This window comes from Corythoichthys intestinalis, chromosome 11 (assembly GCF_030265065.1).
Source record: "Corythoichthys intestinalis isolate RoL2023-P3 chromosome 11, ASM3026506v1, whole genome shotgun sequence".
In the NCBI taxonomy this organism is placed as follows: Eukaryota; Metazoa; Chordata; class Actinopteri; order Syngnathiformes; family Syngnathidae; genus Corythoichthys; species Corythoichthys intestinalis.
In genome coordinates this window covers 42792711-42810171 of record NC_080405.1, presented here as the reverse complement: position 1 = coordinate 42810171, position 17461 = coordinate 42792711, and the positions used below count along the sequence as shown (strand labels likewise).

The 17461-nt window shown below is 39.1% G+C and overlaps 1 protein-coding gene across 4 annotated transcripts in view; it reads right to left on the bottom strand.

Annotated features, from left to right (window-relative positions):
• The window catches only part of frmpd3 (FERM and PDZ domain containing 3), a 216407-nt gene that overhangs the window by 19710 nt on the left and 179236 nt on the right, over positions 1-17461 (bottom strand). For all 4 annotated transcript variants that reach the window (XM_057849440.1, XM_057849443.1, XM_057849441.1 and 1 more), the window contains 2 exons: positions 15696-15800; positions 1805-1912 (listed from right to left, as the gene is read on the bottom strand). In XM_057849440.1, the coding sequence (XP_057705423.1) occupies positions 1805-1912; positions 15696-15800 (213 nt within the window). The remainder of the gene's footprint in view (positions 1-1804; positions 1913-15695; positions 15801-17461) is intronic.

Sequence of the window (17461 nt, the reverse complement as noted above, 5' to 3'; positions counted from 1 at the left end):
CAAGTGAGATTTCTGGCTGTCACAGAGGTCTAACTTCTTCTAGCGAGGTCTAACGAGGCTCCTCTCGTTACCTGTATTAATGGCACCTGTTTTAACTCATTATCGGTATAAAAAAACACCTGTCCACAAGCTCAGTCAGTCACACTCCAAACTCGACTAAGGCCAAGACCAAAGAGCTGTCGAAGGACACAAGAGACAAAATTGTAGACCTGCGCCAGGCTGGGAAGACTGAATCTGCAATAGGTAAAATGCTTGTTGTAAAGAAAACAACTGTGGGAGCAATTATTAGAAAATGGAAGACATACAAGACCACTGATAATCTCCCTCGATCTGGGGCTCCATGCAAGAGCTCACCCCGTGGCGTCAAAATGATAGCAAGATCGCAAAGCAAAAATCCCAGAACCACACGGGGGGACCTAGTAAATGACCTACAGAGAGCTGGGACCACAGTAACAAAGGTTATTAGCAGTAACACAATAAACCGACAGGGACTCAAATCCTGCACTGCCAGACGTGTCCCCCTGCTGAAGCCAGTACACGTCCAGGCCTGTCTGCGGTTTGCTAGAGAGCATTTGGATGATCCAGAAGAGGACTGGGAGAATGTGTTATGGTCACACAGGTTCTCGTGTTTGGAGGAGAAAGAATACTGAATTGCATCCGAAGAACACCATACCCACTGTGAAGCATGGGGGTGAAAACATCATGCTTTGGGGCTGTTTTTCTGCAAAGGGACCAGGACAACTGATCTGTGTAAAGGAAAGAATGAATTGGGCCATGTATCGAGACATTTTGAGTCAAAATCTCCTTCCATCAGCAAGGGCATTGAAGATGAGACGTGGCTGGGCTTTTCAGCATGACAATGATCCCAAACACACAATCAGGGCAACAAAGGAGTTGGCCTAGCCAGTCACCAGATCTCAACGCCATAGAAAATCTGTGGAGGGAGTTGAAAATCCGTGTTGCCCAATGACAGCCCCAAAACATCACTGCTCTAGAGGAGATCTGCATGGAGGAATGGGCCAAAATACCAGCAACAGTGTGTGAAAAGCTTGTGAAGAGAACGTTTGGCCTCCGTTATTGCCAACAAAGGGTACATAACAAAGTAATGATATGAACTCTTAGTATTAACCAAATACTTATTTTCCACCATGATTTGCAAATAAATTCTTTAAAAATGAAACAATGTGATTTTCAGTTTTTTTCCAACAATCTCTCTCATGGTTGAAGTTTACCCATGTTGACAATTACAGGCCTCTCTAATATTTTCAAGTGGCAGAACTTGCACAATTAGTGATTGACTAAATACTTATTTGCCCCACTGTATGTGCAACTGTGCATTCTGGTGAGCCATTGGTATAATCTGTAGTTTTCTTTATTGATCCACGCCTCCCTATTAAGTTGAAATTCCATTTAATTACGCCGACAAGAGACAGTTCCCATCACTCCTTTAATGTAAAAGCCATTTTTCTTCTCTCCCATTCTCTCAAGCTATGAGCAGATTCATGAAATCTTATAGAGCTGACTTAATGAGTCGTTCAGAGATGTCAGATTCTTGCGGAATGACGGAGTCTGACTGGAATCTTTTATTGGTTTGGGTGTTTGATCAGATTTGTGAAAGTTTTAGTTTTGGGAAAGTCCCATAACTAGAGAGTTTTCAAAGAGCCTCTCATGTTGTCAGCAAGTGTGAAGAATGGATTTAAATGTACAAAATACTGTTAAAGGATCTTATTTGATTAAGACAAGTGATGAACCAGTGGCAGTGACTCCAGTTGAAATTACGTTACATGCCTGTAAATGTACTCACCCTCACAGTTGTACGGCTATCAAAGGTAAAGGACTTGATTTGTCCATTCTCCAGAAACACCTTCAGCACATTAGGTATGAGTAGCAAGGAGTCGTCCTTCAGCATTGTCTAAAATAGATGGAAGGAGTGAACGGCGGATTGTTTGTTTTTGATTTTGTGCTCACTTGCAACCTCTGTGAGTACGGAATTCAGCATCTGTTACGGTCAGAATATCCGCCATGCATGGAAAACTGCACGATAAGATAGAAGACATTCAGTGCAGACTTGTGTGAGAGGAGGGACAGAGGGAGAGCCAAGGTTTCTAGCTTTACTCAAAGCACTATTTGAAGAAAAGTTATGAAACGCAATGCAGTCCATTCTTCTTGGAAGGTGATTGGCATTTTTTCTCTGTGTCTCCTTTATTTCATATCGCTTGAGGGTTTTCAAGGTATGATTCAGTCGTGATTATGCAGCCATAAAAGACTACAGGTCGATAATTTTTTTCTTTTGGAAATGCGTAATAGACATTTTTTTAATTGAGGAAGCATGGCTGCTGCAAAAGAAATCTCCATAAATCTACATTGAAATGAGGCTTTTTTTTTACAAGCATCTTTTGGGTTTGTAAGAAGAAAATCCAAATTTAAGGCATGACAGCTAAATCAACAATGTACTGCATCTGAAATGGCAATCGGTGTCCACAACAGATGCCCTGCAGTTTATTTTAGGTAAATACAAGTAGGGCTGTCCCAAACGACTAATTTCCTCCCGATTAGTCAGCCGACTATTTTTATGATTAGTCTACTAATCTAATGTTATTTTTTTTTTTTTACTACTTTATTAATGAAATTTTTGTTGATGCTTATTAATTCACAAAAAACATTTTGGAACACCTAAATTCTTTATTAACGTATAAATAACATAAATATCAATAATAAATCACAAACAATGACGTCAAATGCTTCTGGCATTAACTAGTGCAAAAAAAATGTAAACGGAAACACTAGACTTCACCTCTTTAACAGGAGTCAAAACAATTCTTACTCTTTTATTTTCCCCAAGTGGGAGCTTCCATGATCCTAATAAATTTAATAATAATTTTAAAAAAAATGTATATACATATATAATTATATAATATATATATTAATTATTTTATCAAATAAAAATGCACGTTGATACGACGCACATAAAGGTAACTTCCATTTTAAAAAACATCGTTAAAAAGTTGTATGGACTTATAATCCGCTAGCTTGTTGTTTCTTGTTGTCTTCGAAAATTATACTTTGGTGACGGCGCTTCAAGTGTTCGTTCATAGCCGACGTGCTACCGTGGTATGCGAGCTCAGCTTAGCAAAGAGTACACACAGTGGCACCCGCCATATTTTCCTTGAAATAATTCCAGGCTCTGGGTATTCTGGTCCGCTTTTTTGCCTTTATGCCACTTTCACGTGTCACCAATTCTGCCCTTTTTGGTAATTGGCGGTGTTTTCAACTTCTCGCCGTACTGAGGAGTGAATCGGCGATTCACTTGGCTCGTTGTCGTCGGTTTGTCCGATTTCCTCCTCAGGAAGGCGGCGGCGTGCATAAAAACACGAGGCGTCGGATGACTCTTTATGGATACTTTTATTGACCAAAACAAAAACGTAGGGGGATGCAGCAACTGAACTTTCCCAACTCACAGATCTCACTCCCTCTTTCGCTCGCCCATTTTCTTCCTCTTTGCTTAATCTGACAATGCCGGTCACATTGAAATAACAGAGGCCCCCTTGGGGGTGCCAGTAACAACCGCTTGCATTGCGAGCGCCCGCCATTCGAAACTTTATCCGCATGTAATTTTTTTTTTTTTTAATCCGTCATTACCCGTCGACAGTATGTTTTGCCCGTCAACGCATTTATGTCATCGATGACGTCGACAACGTCGACTAGTTGGGACAGCTCTAAATACAAGTATTCTGTTGCTTTTAGCTACTGTTTTTCTCGGCATCTTCTGTACAAAGAAACTATACTATAAATCACAAGGCTTTGTCCGTATTGAAAGCCTTCAAAGCATTAAATAATTTTTAAAATAGTTTTTATTTTCACTGGACAGAGCACCGTTGAATTGTTTTCCAGGAGGTACTATATTTATTGACAAAAATTTTCAAACAACATTTGTTATTAAATTTGGGTGCGTGTTGGCCAGTAGAATAGTGCTTTGCATTGGGATTTTTATTTATGTATTTATCTTTTACTAGGGGTGTGACAAAATATTGAAATGATGATATATCGTGATACTTTGTATCCCAAAAGGTTATCGATATGCTCCTGCAAGAATCGAGATATCATTTTAAAAAGGTGTGTGTTTACATTAAAAAAAAAAAAAAAAAAATCTTCCACCATAAGTGTCTCAGTTAACTCTAAGGCTACCTTGACGGTGCTCGACACCCAATCCATTTAGACTGGGAACTTTAGTTCATTCAAAACCAGAGCATTCACAGTCATTCTGTCAGATTTTCAGGGCATTTATAGGTCACTTGCTGTTCATTTTAGAGCATTTCCAGGTCATTTCCTATTGAGTTTGAGTCACTGCCTATTCATTTGGGTGATTCCCAGGTCACTTCCTGTTCTGTAACACAAAATGAACAGGAAGTGACCCATAAAATACTTGCCTGGCACGGCCAGACTGTTCTCCCTGTATTCTTCAAACACTGTGAAAATAGTCTGGGACCCAGCCCATTAACGGCCTCTCGAGCCAGTACGAAATGATCTATCCAATCAGATTTGTTTGTTTGCGTGACGTGTTCTTAACGAGCAACGTCACCCTTTCGCGTCGGAAGTCGTCTCCAAACAACACCGAGGACGAACAGGAGAGCCGAGAATATGTTCCAGTCCAAGGTAAAAATCAGTTTTAAATGAACAAAAACACATAGACACAAGTCATTGACAACAGGCTGTCTCGCGCTAGCCATGTTAAATAAACTTCTCCGCTTGCGCCGCGCGAGTTGTTGCTTTACCAACGTCACGTCTGCCCATAGCTGATTGGTCCACTCCGCTGTCTGTTTGCTGTGGCTTGCTCCGCCCTAGAAATTTGATCCGCTCATTGGTCGCCAGACTCTATAGACCCCACTCACATGACTTCACAACCACGCCTCTGCGCCGTATTGTCCGTCAGCTCGTCGTGTTTACGCATTACTGCTACGTAAATTCCTCCTATTATGGCGTGTTTTTCTGCTCGTTAACATTAATAATCAAAATGGTGAAGGCGTGTGTGGCGGTTGGTTGCAGTAACAGAGAAGATAGACGGAGAGACTTGAAGTTCTACCGTATTCCGAGAGACCCGGAGAGGAGAGCGAGATGGACTGCTGCAATTCGACGAGAAAACTGGGCACCAAACGATCACCACAGACTATGTAGTAGTCATTTTATACCTGGTAAGATGCATTTAATATATATTTAGAGGGTTTTAGGCTGACAACCACAAATAAGATAATTGCGAGGCTTATCGCCGACAACATAGTTTCAAATTCAAGATGTTTATTTCTTCCGCCATCATTATTTTTTGAATAATATTTATCTGGTACCAAGTGAAAGAAGCTGGCCTCGTCTACGGATCATCAGTTAAACAGGGGTGTCCAAACTTTTTGCAAAGGGGGCCAGATTTGGTGTGGTAAAAATGTGGGGGGCTACCTTGGCTGATTTACGTAGAACAATATATTTAAACAATTTTTAGCAGCCCTTCTGTGTGTCACATTTGCTTTATTATTATTTTTTAAAATTCATAATTTCAACAATCTCGCCTTTGTGGCGTTCTCTTTTGACACTCGGGCTCTTGTGTAATACTGCTGCTGTGAAATTAAACTAGCTTCAAGTTGCTATAATTTCTCGCTGCGTATCTTCCTTGTAATGTTGTCGTACATGTCCGCGTGTCTTGTTTGGTAATATCGCGTCACATCGAACTCTTTGAAAACAGCGACTGTCTCTTCGCAAATGAGGCAGACACAGTTGTTGCGTGTTTTATTGAAGAAATAGTCCAATATCCACCTATCCTTGAAGCGTCGGCCATCGCAGTCAACTTTTTTTTATTTTTTTTTTGATTGTCGCCATTTTAGAAATCACACAGGGTAATGTTGCTTAGAGTGCTGCTCTTCAAGTTTTTCAAACTTTCGTGAGAATAGGCTGATTTCGTGTGGACAAGATAGTTGTAGATATCAGGGTAGCAGATGTCAGGCAGAGAGGGCGAAGACAGCGGGTCGAAAAATATCGATTTAGGCATCAAATATGGATCTGGCGAATGGATAGACTGAAGCTTTTCCACATAACGCCTTTTATGCAACGCATCCAATGAGTTTACAGCTTCTGAAAGCACCGGGGCTTCCATGAATTGCACTATAAATTGCGCGACAAATTGAAACCATTGAGAATACGGATAAACAATGAAGGACAATATGGTGGCCGGATACAGCGACACGTCATTGTGTGACGTGGGTGAGTGGGGTCTATAGCTGGAACAGCGGTGAGTCTGGTCTACCAGGCTAATAAAATACCCCAAAATCAACAGGAAGTAACTGAAAATCAACAAGTAAATGGCCCAAGATTACCTCTTTGCCTGGCATTGGCTGCTCCTGACAGCCATAGACGTTTTATCCGTTTGAACTGGGAGGGTGGCAGCGAATGAACGTGTTCATTCGCTGCCACCCTCCCAGTTCAAATGGATTGGACGTCTACGAGTGATAAACTCATTCCAATTCACAGCAGAAGCTTGTTTTTCTGTTTATTAGTTGTTTGTAGAATATCCTAGAATGATTTCCTGACCAATGTATCGATAATCGTTGTATCGCCATATCATGGTTTTCGTGAGCTTTGTATCGCAAACTGTATCGAATCGTGAGGTACCAAGAGGTTCCCACTACTATCTTTTACGGTTACATTTCACATTTTCAAGTTGATTAACCCTCTGCGACTCAAATTTTAGTAACAGACAAACTGCTACTTCTGACTTAAAAAAAAAAAAAAGCCAATGAAATATGAATTGGGGTGTGACAAAATATCGAAATAGTGATATATCGTGATACATTGTATCCCAAAAGGTTATCGATATGCTGCTGCCAAGAATCGAGATATCGTTTTAAAATGGTGTCAATGTTTTAAAAAAAAAAAAAAAGGAACCAACAAGTTTCTATCAAAATCTTCCATCATAATAGTGTCTCAGTTAACTCTAAAACTGCCATTGACGGTGCTCGACTCGCATTTGTAGTCATTCTGTTTGATTTTGGGGGCATTTACAGGTCACTTGCTTTTCATAGACAGGTCATTTCCTGTTGAATTTGAGTCACTGCCTATTCATTTGAGTTATTCCCAGGTCACTTCCTGTTCTGTAACTCAAAATAAACAGGAAGTGACCCATAAAATACCCCCAAATTAACAGGAAGTAACTAAAAAGCAACAGATAAATGACCTCAAATGGCCCAAATTTACCTCTTTGCCTGGCATTGGCGGCCACTGATGGCCAAAGACGTTCAATCTGTTTGAAGTGGGTGGGATGGCAGCGAATGAACGAATCCACCCTACCAGTTCAAACGGATTGGACGTGTACTAGTGATAAATTCAGGGGTGAAAGTGGACCGGAACGAGCCGGATCTCCGTACCGGCATGAGTTTTCGACCCGGAACACCGTTCCGACGGTACTTTGATGCCGAAAATATGACGGCAACTGTCAAAATCCTATGTGTGAATGTTTGTTTAAAGTATTGTATTTTGACAAATGATGCCCTCTGGTCTCGGATTTGGGTGTGTCTGAACTCTTGCCTTTGATGACTGAGAAGCACATGTTTCTAACATGGCTAAGCGACAGCTACTTACTCTGGTTCAGCCCACTCGAAGCTGTAAGTTTCAGTTGATGTATGTTGGTGTTGGCATTTGTGGTTAAGTTTGGAGATACTGTTTGCTTGGTTATATTTAGCGATTTGCTATGAGAGAAGTGTGAATACGTTAGCATTCGTAGCATCTAAGCTAGCGGACTTTATTATGCAGACTGGGCTGATTTGATTTACTAAGTTTACATATTGATTGTACTGGAGTAAAATGTTTGTTTTATGTGTGTTATTTTGAACATGAGTGCATGTGTGTGTTGCAGCTGTATGATTCGTCAAAAGTGAAGAAGTAAAAGCTTCAAATTAAAAAATCCACTATTGCCTCGTTTTGCTGTCTGTCAACCTAAACAAATTCACGTTTAGTGAACACAGGACACCATGTAAAAAAAAAAAAAAAAAACGCTTGGTGAATTGATGCAATAAAAAAGAGCAATGCAACAGAAAATTGATCAGCTCTTTACGAGAAAGGAAAGAGTTGAGGAGGCTTGTTTATTTGATCTACTGTCGATCATTTATTTAGACTCGTCAAGTGTCACTGTAAATTCTCACTGAACGTAAAAGAAGTATGAATGAACATGTATGGAACTATGTAGCCTACTAAGTAAAAACAGGTGAAATAACTAAAAACATGTATAATATTGTTGCATCTTTAAAGTAGCCTCCTTTTGCTAGAATTACTTTTTGTACACTCTTGCTATTCTCTTAATGAGCTTCAAGAGGGAGTCACCTAGAATGGTATTTGACTTCACAGGTATGCCTTTTCAAGGTTGATTAGTGGAATTTATTGCTTTATCAGTGGTTTAGGGACCTTCATTTGTGTTGCATTGAATTAGGTGTGTCCAAACTTTTGGCCTGTACTGTATGTTCGTTATATCTTTTATTTAAAAAAAAAAAAAAAGAAAAAAAAGAAAGAAAAGTAAACATTTACATTAGCTTCAATTTTAATGTACATCCTATGTTAATAACTAGTTAAAATTGAGGATTTGCATTTAGGAAATGTGGGGGGGGGGGGATTAGATGGAGGTTGGGGTTACTTCTGTTTTGTTGACTTATTTTGCAAATAATTGAAAAAATACTGTTTTGAATGAAAATGATTTTTTGTTTGTATGTGTCATAGGAATAACTGTGCCAAAAGCACTTTTATCTGCATTTCAGTGGTTTTAGGAGGTTTAACCCCCCCCCCCAAAAAAAATTCTAGCTCCGTGCCGGCCTTCTTGACAGAGAGTTCCGGCAAGAAATTCTAACCACTTTCATCCCTGGATAAACTCATTCCAATTCACAGCAGAAGCTTGTTTTTTCCTGTTTATTAGTTGTTTGTAGAATATCCTAGAATGATTTCCTGACCAATGTAGCGATAATCGTTGTATCACCGTGTCGTCAGATCATTGTTATCGTGAGCTTTGTATCACAAATTGTATGGTATCGTGACATAACAAGGGGTTCCCACTCCTAAATAGGAATGTGAATTATTTAGGTGATTAGCATTTAGTTGCTGAAAATCTGCAATGCCTGTCTGTGGAGGGTTAATTGAACCTAAGTTAGGGGAGCAGACCGTTAGATTTTGTGCTTATCTGATTCTTCATGTTATGTATTTTACTTAGTTTACCAGATAATAAAGCCATATGACCACAAAATTCAATAGTATCATTACATTCAGTGCTAATGCAAAGGCTTGTGCCGAGGTAGCCTTCATTCTAGTTAGCGGTAAGTAAGAGTGTGACGGAAACAAGGCAGCACAAATATTGTCCTCATTCTCTCCTTATTTATCAACACCGAGCTTGAATTTGTTAATAGCAGTCTGTGTTCTCATCAGTGGTGGCAGAAATTAAGCCACAAATGTCTTAAGTTGTTGAAATAATCATAAAAGCCGCCTTGCTGGTTGTGTACTTTCAGATCAAAACGCTTCAATTCCAAAGAGAAGCAGAAAATTAGATATTCTGTATCTGTTCTCTTACTTAAACTATTTTTTTTTTATCGACAATACCGGTCTCAAGGTGTAATTAGGGAAACTGTGACATTCGCTCAATATTGGTATCATCAGGCTGGACACATTTCTAAAAATCGGCTGTAATTAAAGTTCGAGTTGCCTGTGCAACAAGCTAATAAGAAATCTTTTGGGCCCAAGTGATGTGAAACCAATTTCAGAAAACTATTTAAAATGTTTATTAAGAAAAAGATGTGCTATAGATCAGTGGTCCCCAACCACTGGGCTTGGGATCGGTACCGGTCTGTGGAGCATTTGCTTGAAATAGTAAATAATTTATTAACGACTGCATTCTGTCATCTGCCTCTTGACACACCAATCTGCCTGTCTACTCCATAGATACAATAATAAAAATGGATAGGATGTTGTCATAGAAATCCTTTGGAGCTAGCATCTAGCACCGATTTTAATATATGGCGGAAAACACAGACAAGACTGAAAAAGCAGTTTCTGCTCTTGCACTCCTCTGTAAAAGGAACTGCTCTATTTTAAGCTAAAACAACTTTTGTGTTTAATAGAACAATATGTCTATATGCTGCCATAGCAGATTCATGGCGCATTAAACCCCCGAACTATTTTTAATTTGTCCGTTTTACCCTGAAAACTTCCGTTTGCAGACGTTGCGCAACTGCTTTTGTTTCGACCCAGCCATAAAACAAGGTAATTAATTATATTCATTATTCGAAATTTCTGTCGTTTTTAACTTAGAATCATTAATTGATGTCTCATATTTCATTTAAAAAAAAAACGATTTTCTAAACGACAAAGTATTCACTCACATATTTTAAACTTTTAAACAATTTATGTCACAATGAAAAAAATGGCGTCCGTAAAAAAAGTCATACATATCTACCTCATAACTATCGCTTAATTGTATTATTATTATTTTTTTTGGGTTACTGTCACATTTTCTCCGATATGTTAGATGATAAGTAATTGATCCAAACAAAAAACATTGAAAAAAAATGTTTAAAAGGGTAAATATATGACAAAGAAAATCTCGACCACTCTTTCATGTGTGTGATTCCTGCATCGCGACCCTTGTTATATTACCATGTTTCATCAATAAAATATTTCCCCCCAAAAATCCAGCTGTGGCCATTCACAGCTGTGTCTTGACACTCAGTTGCCACGTTTACATGGAGCCAAATATTCCAATTACAATCGGAATATTTGTTCAAACCGAATAAATGTGTTCCATATAAACACCTCATTCGGAATGAACAGGCCCAAACCGAATGGAATTTCATTCCGATTCACGGGGTGGAATATTCCTTTTCCCAAACCGATTAGAAGTAAAATTATATCATGTAAACAGGGAAGCGGAATGGTGTCTGGTTGCGTTCTTTCTGCGCATGCTCCGTACTGACGTGGTGACGTCACTTGGTGACATAAGTAACGTCACTTGCAACATGGCTTCCAAGCACACGCACAGCGCACCCACGCAACTTTTTAAATGAACGGCGTATCATTCTGAAGTTTTGTTTCTACTCGAAAAGTTAAAACAGCAGCTGATCTGACGATCGATCTCCATGTTTTGCAACGTGACGCTTTGTTTTGATTAATCTGCGCATGTCAGACGGCAGTTGTCAAACGTCCTTTCGGAATAAAGGCAGTCACATGTAAACGCTGGATCGGAATAGATGAAGTGACATGTAAACAGCTGATGTGAAATTTCCATTCGGAATGTTTTGAATCGGTATGAATAAAAGTCAGCATGTAAACGTGGCTAGTGATACAAACTACATGGAGTTTTTGGATCGAAACAAAGTAAGTACGCGATAATATCTCGTTAAAGTCATGGCGTCTGTAATTCTATTCTCGCGTGCTCTCGCCTCCAGGGTTTTGCTGTTTAAAAAACATTTTTGAAAAAAATGACAAAAAATAACAGTTGAAAACAGTGGATGAAATATTCAAGTCCCCATTCTGTATCAGCGGCTTCAAACTACATTCAATTAATTTGATATTGTGACTCAACCGTTAAAGTTGTTAAAATTGCTCCCGTTATTCCATAATTTCCCTTCTGTCTACTACCGACATGTCAAAGTTTTAAAACTGTTTCATTCATTCATTCACTGTTAGATTTAAGTCAAGATTTTGCCGATTTAGGAGTATTTTAGATAAAAAGTGAATTAGGTTCGCTAGCACAGAGCTTTCAAGAGAAGTCTACTGCTTTAAGATGGCGGCTGTTCATTAATAACGGCAAGTCTGTCATTTTGCATGTAGTTCTCTATACATGTTAGGGGTGCACGATATCCATTTTTTGATACCGATATCGATAACTTTTTGCTCCTCAAAGCCGATATCGATAACCAATATAAATATATATATTTTTAAATGTATAACCTGAGTTTTTGAACACCTGGAGCAAAGGTTGCGCTAGACTTTTTCGTTGTCTGTCATTTTGACTGACAGCGTCATAAAAATCCGGTCATAATCTATTTTTACCCGTCACTTACATTTTTAAAATGATAATAATGACATATTCAATAGTATTTAGTTTTCATTCATTTTTAATGAATATTCTGTCCGAACAAGCTTAACAAGAGGCAAACAGACAGCGGAGTGCACCAATCAGCGACGGGCAGACGTGCCGTTAGCAAAGCGACGAGGGCAGGACGAGGGACTTGCGCGCGGAAGTAAATATACGAGGAGAACGGAGTTTATTCAACATGGCTAGCGCGAGACAGACTGTTGTCAATGATTCGTGTCGATGTGTTTTAGCTCATTTAAAACTGAATTTACCGCGGATTGAAACATATTCTCGGCTCTCCCGTTCGCCATCCGTGTTGTTCTAGAGACAACTTTCGGCGCGCAAGAGTGACGTTGCTCGTGAAGAACACGTCACGCAAATAAACAAATCTGATTTGTCGATTGATTTTGTACCTACTCGAAAGGCTGTGTCCCAGACTTGTCTCTCAGTGTTTGAAAAATACAGGGAGAACAGTCTGGCCGTGCTAGGCAAACACTCAGTTGCCTTGACATTTTTCCGAGTAAGGCCAACGACGTAATGCATCAAGAGAGACAATAGCTAATTAATATGCTCACTCGCCGCCACCCTGTGGTCTGGGGTGTGAATTGCAACCTGTCAAAATGACGGATGGACTTCAGTTTTTTCCGTCACCGTTTTAAAAAACTGGTCAACGACGGAAAATATTCGGTTAATGCGACCCCTGACCTGGAGGTTTAAAAAAAAAAATAGTGGTGGATCCAACATAGATTTTCCTTTGATCTCACCAGATTTTTCATAATGACATGAACAAAACAGTGCGTTTCACTTCTGCACTGCCCGACAGCCAGCTAAAAATGAATGCACTTCCATAAACCACAAGGCTTGGTCTTTTCTTGCTTTTATGGGAAGACACTCGTCTTAATAATGTGAAAGTACAACAGAAAAATACACATATTCAATACTCAATATTAGAGCTGGGAATCTTTGGGCACCTAACGATTCGATTACAATTCAGAGGCTCCGATTCGATTATGAAACGATTATTGATGCACCCCCCTCCTTTAAACATTTTTTTTTTTTTTTTTTTTAATGTTTTGTACATTAGTTCCAAAATTGTTCAAAAATACTCTCAGGCTAAACCAAACTACTATTTCTGTATCAAATTAACATATAATAGTAATCAAATATACAAAAATAACAGTAAATAAAAAACTCCATTCCCCATTCTGTATCAGCAGCTTTAAACTACATTCAATTAATTTAATGTTGTGAATCAACCGTTAAATGGTAAATGGTGTTATACTTATATAGCGCTTTTCCACCTTTCAAGGCGCTCAAAGCGCTTTACACTATCTTAAAGTTGTTAAAATTGCTCCCGTTATTCCATAATTTCCCTTTTGTCTACTTTCGACATGTGAAAGTTTTAAAACTATTTTAAAGATAGATTCAAGTCAAAATTTTTCCAATTTAGGAGTATTTTAGATAAGTTAATTAGGTTCGCTTGGAAGGTTCGCTACAACAGGCTTGCAGGGAAGTGTACTGCTATAAGATGGCGGCCGTTTACTAACGCCCACATCTAGCTTTTTGTAGATGTGCTGTTAACGCTACTGAATCTATAGTGCATCTAGTCCTATATAAATGATATCTACCGTAACATCATGTGGATGTACTTTGTAGCAGCCTTTCGACAGCAGTCAGGTATGTTGATGTGTTTTTTTATCTCGTGGCATGAGTTGAGCTAGAGCCATGAGTTGAGCATTGGCATTACCCGAGGGGCCGGGTAATGAGAAGCATGATGTTTAGCTACTCTCGCTCCGTCCCTCATTGCGTCCAAAAGACCGCGCGGCGTGCTGAGTGTGTTGTACTTCCGCTTTACTTGGCATATTTCAATAATCGTAATTTGGATGTTTGTGAATCGTTCATGAATCTTCCGCGGCCGAATCGCGGATAATCTAAGAATCGGAAATTTTGCACACCTCTACTCAATATACAACAAACTGCACAATACACTTATATACACACCTATTATATGTATAGCATAGCACACTAGCTTGAGTTACTAAAGCACTGGCTGGCTTCTATAACACAACTTTTTAAGTTCTGTACATATGACCCTTCACCACAGAAGTAAACATATGGTGCACATCCATATGTTATAGTAAACATAAAATATTTACATATTTCCGAGGCGGAAACGTAACAGAAAGCATTCACGATTGTCAATGCGACCGCTAGACACCGTAATGTGTATGTGAATGAGCTTGTAATTTGAACAAAACTACTGTGACAGAAAAAAATAGATGCAACGAATTATTTTGACCAGCAGATGGGAGCAATGCCCCGCAAATGGTCAACTGCTTCCCTATACTAGTGTGTAAAGTCACAGTAAATTATAAACCAACACAATACATATTATCGGTCCTATTAATAATGTTATTGGATTTATCGGGATGACGTCATAATTCCTGTCATCGGACAAATAATTATCGTGCACCAGTAATACATGTTCTAACGCTGCCGTCGTCTGTCATTTCGTATGTTTGTAGCAACTGGGCGTTGTTTGAAGCAGCTGTCGGCCACAGTCAGGTATTATTGTTTTTTTATCTCGCGGCATAAGTTGAACATGATATTTACTCTCGGTCCGTTCCTCATTGCGTCCGTAAGACCACGCTGTGTTTTAGTTGCGATTTACCTGGTATAATTCAATAATCGGAATTTGGATGTTTGTGAATTGTTCTCGAGTCTTCCATGGCCGAATCGTGAATAATCCAAGAGTCGGAAATTCCGCACGCCTCTAGTGGGTGACATTTTTTTTTGCACTGAGCATTCGTTTTTAGCCCTGTCATGTTGTTTTATATTTGCTGGATTTCTTGACACACATTGCTGGTCCATAAAAAAAAAAAAAGCCCACATCACACCGGTGCTTAGTGGCGAAAAGGTTGGGGACCATTGCTGTATACATGTTTCAAGGCAGGGGCAGTCTGGCACCCTTACTTATTTATTTATTGGGACAAAAACTATAACTTACAATTCCTTCTAGAAATATTCGTTGAGTTATGCTATTACCGAGTCATATTTTGGTGAAATTATAATACTGGGTCTTTATAACATAGCAAAGCAATCTAAAATAACACACACAATGATAACCTTATAGCATTGAAGCAAAACTATAGGCAATAAACCCAAGAAGTATTAGTGCTCCGTCCATTTTTATTTTTTATTTTATTTTTTCGTTTAAAATCTGTTGAGCGATGGGGTGGTCATTAAAGCACTGAACCGACGAGACAATAATCATTTTTGATGCACAATAGCATCAGTATAACAATGCTTGTCTCACTGCATTCACACTGTGACAAATGACAACAAGATGAGTGGGGTCTAAGCTGATTTTGAAGTTCTGGTTGCTCATCTCAGAATTTTAAACCGTCAGAAAGCAATTTATTCATGGATAAACTTCTCACCCAAGAGCTTTATTGCACACAAACAGGCACGCATGCACACACATTTATTGCAGAGTGGCTTGAGAGAGGATATTTGCAGATCAAACAAAAGAAAGGAGCTGTGGGAGATTGAGGGAAAGGGTAACAATAGGTGTTGCCAATGGCATGCACAATTCAGAAATGCAACTTACTGAGTCTGGATCACTGATGGACACTTGCTCTGAAAAGCGCACTTTAGGCGGGTTAGTTCGCAGACGCGCCTTTTTGGCTGCACTTATGAAGGCAGATTTAGGTGACTGTGGATAAGTAAAGAAAAAAATCATAGTTACTCTGAAAATATGTAATTATGAAGGTCAGAGCTACTGAAATGCAAAAAAACCCTGCAATCATCACTTTGGGTTTAAACCAGTGTTGTTTTTGGCTGCCCTTTTAATTTCCATCTTAGTGTTTTGGATGATAATACTTATAAGTCTTAGTCATATTTAAATCATCTCAAAATGTGTTTGTCTCGTCTGTTTTTTGTTGACAAAAACTCAAGACTAATTTCGTGTAGTTTTATTCGACATTTACTAAAAAATGTTTTCGTCTGTAAAATAAAAAAGAAAATACTCCGTAAATAAATAAATACATGTTTCCAACTATTTCGACTGAACATTGACAGACGAGCACATATTGTAGCGTCCACAAGGACGGCGCCGACTTGGTGATTATACACGCTCAATAGGAAAACAGTACATTATTTTCAATTAGTTATAGCCACCTGGACGTCGTGAACTGTATTTAAAAGTAAGTTGCCCGAGAGTTTAGAGGACGCTCGCTGTTAGCATTAGCCTAATGCTAATGCGAATGCTTTGCCAACACTACAAGTTACATTTAGTGCAGTACTTCTCAAATAGTGAGGCGCAGAGCCATGCCGGGGGTGGCGCATTCGAGCTCTGGGAAACATACTTTTTTGCTGTACAAAAGCGTACTTTTGTGGCAGCAGTGTAAAGTGTACTTGCACACCCCCTCAGTAGGTGGCAGTGGTGCTCTCATTTTCAGAGTGTGCGTAGTATTTTTGAACAGAACAAGAACACTCAGCAAAGAATACAGTAGGTTTACTGTGTCTAAAAATGTTTGCAGTGGACAGCGGGAAGCCAAATCAATTAAGACGTCACTTAAAGACGTTAGACCCCGATCACATTGACAAGCCACTTGATTCTTTCTCAGCGAAAACGTGGCAATATTACCAACAATCGTCCCTCTTTGTCAATGTTACAGCAGTAAACCAGCATGCACTGTTAGCATGCTCAGTGCAAAATAACCTCCCATCATAGCAAAGGAGCTGATACTGTTTGCAGCAAAAATAAAAACTGTCCCTCTGTCCAATGACACTGTCATTTAATTTGAATTTATTATTATTGATTTATTTCATTAAGTTATTTTTCAGTATCAAATGGTCAAAAAATCTACCTTGGGTGTATTTTTACAATTTGGATGTGACTTTATTTTTTTTATTCAGGCAAATTGATGCGCCTTAACTCTTTGTTTTTGTTTTGTTCCAGACAAAACAATGTGGATTTATATTACTTTTTTTCTTTAATATAAAAAAGGACAATGTTATGCAGAGGTGTACTTATAATAGTTTTAGAGACAAATGGTACAATTTAAAGTGGTGGCAGAGAGTTGGGGGGCGCGAAACGTTTACGTCTTCATGGGGGGCGTAACAGAAAATAATAGAGAAGCACTGATTTAGTGTAAGATGATCACTCAGCAAAGACTTTTAAAAGCTAAAGCAACATTGCAAATTATCTGTGGCCAAGAAAACAAATCTTTTTACCGTGTGTGCAAGCCTGCATGGAGACTGGAGACGAAACACTGGTGAGTCGGGCGGGTGCAGCTTGTCATGAGTGACACAACGAGACACTGCTACATGCAGGCTAACTACACATAAAATGTCAAATATTATGAACATGTG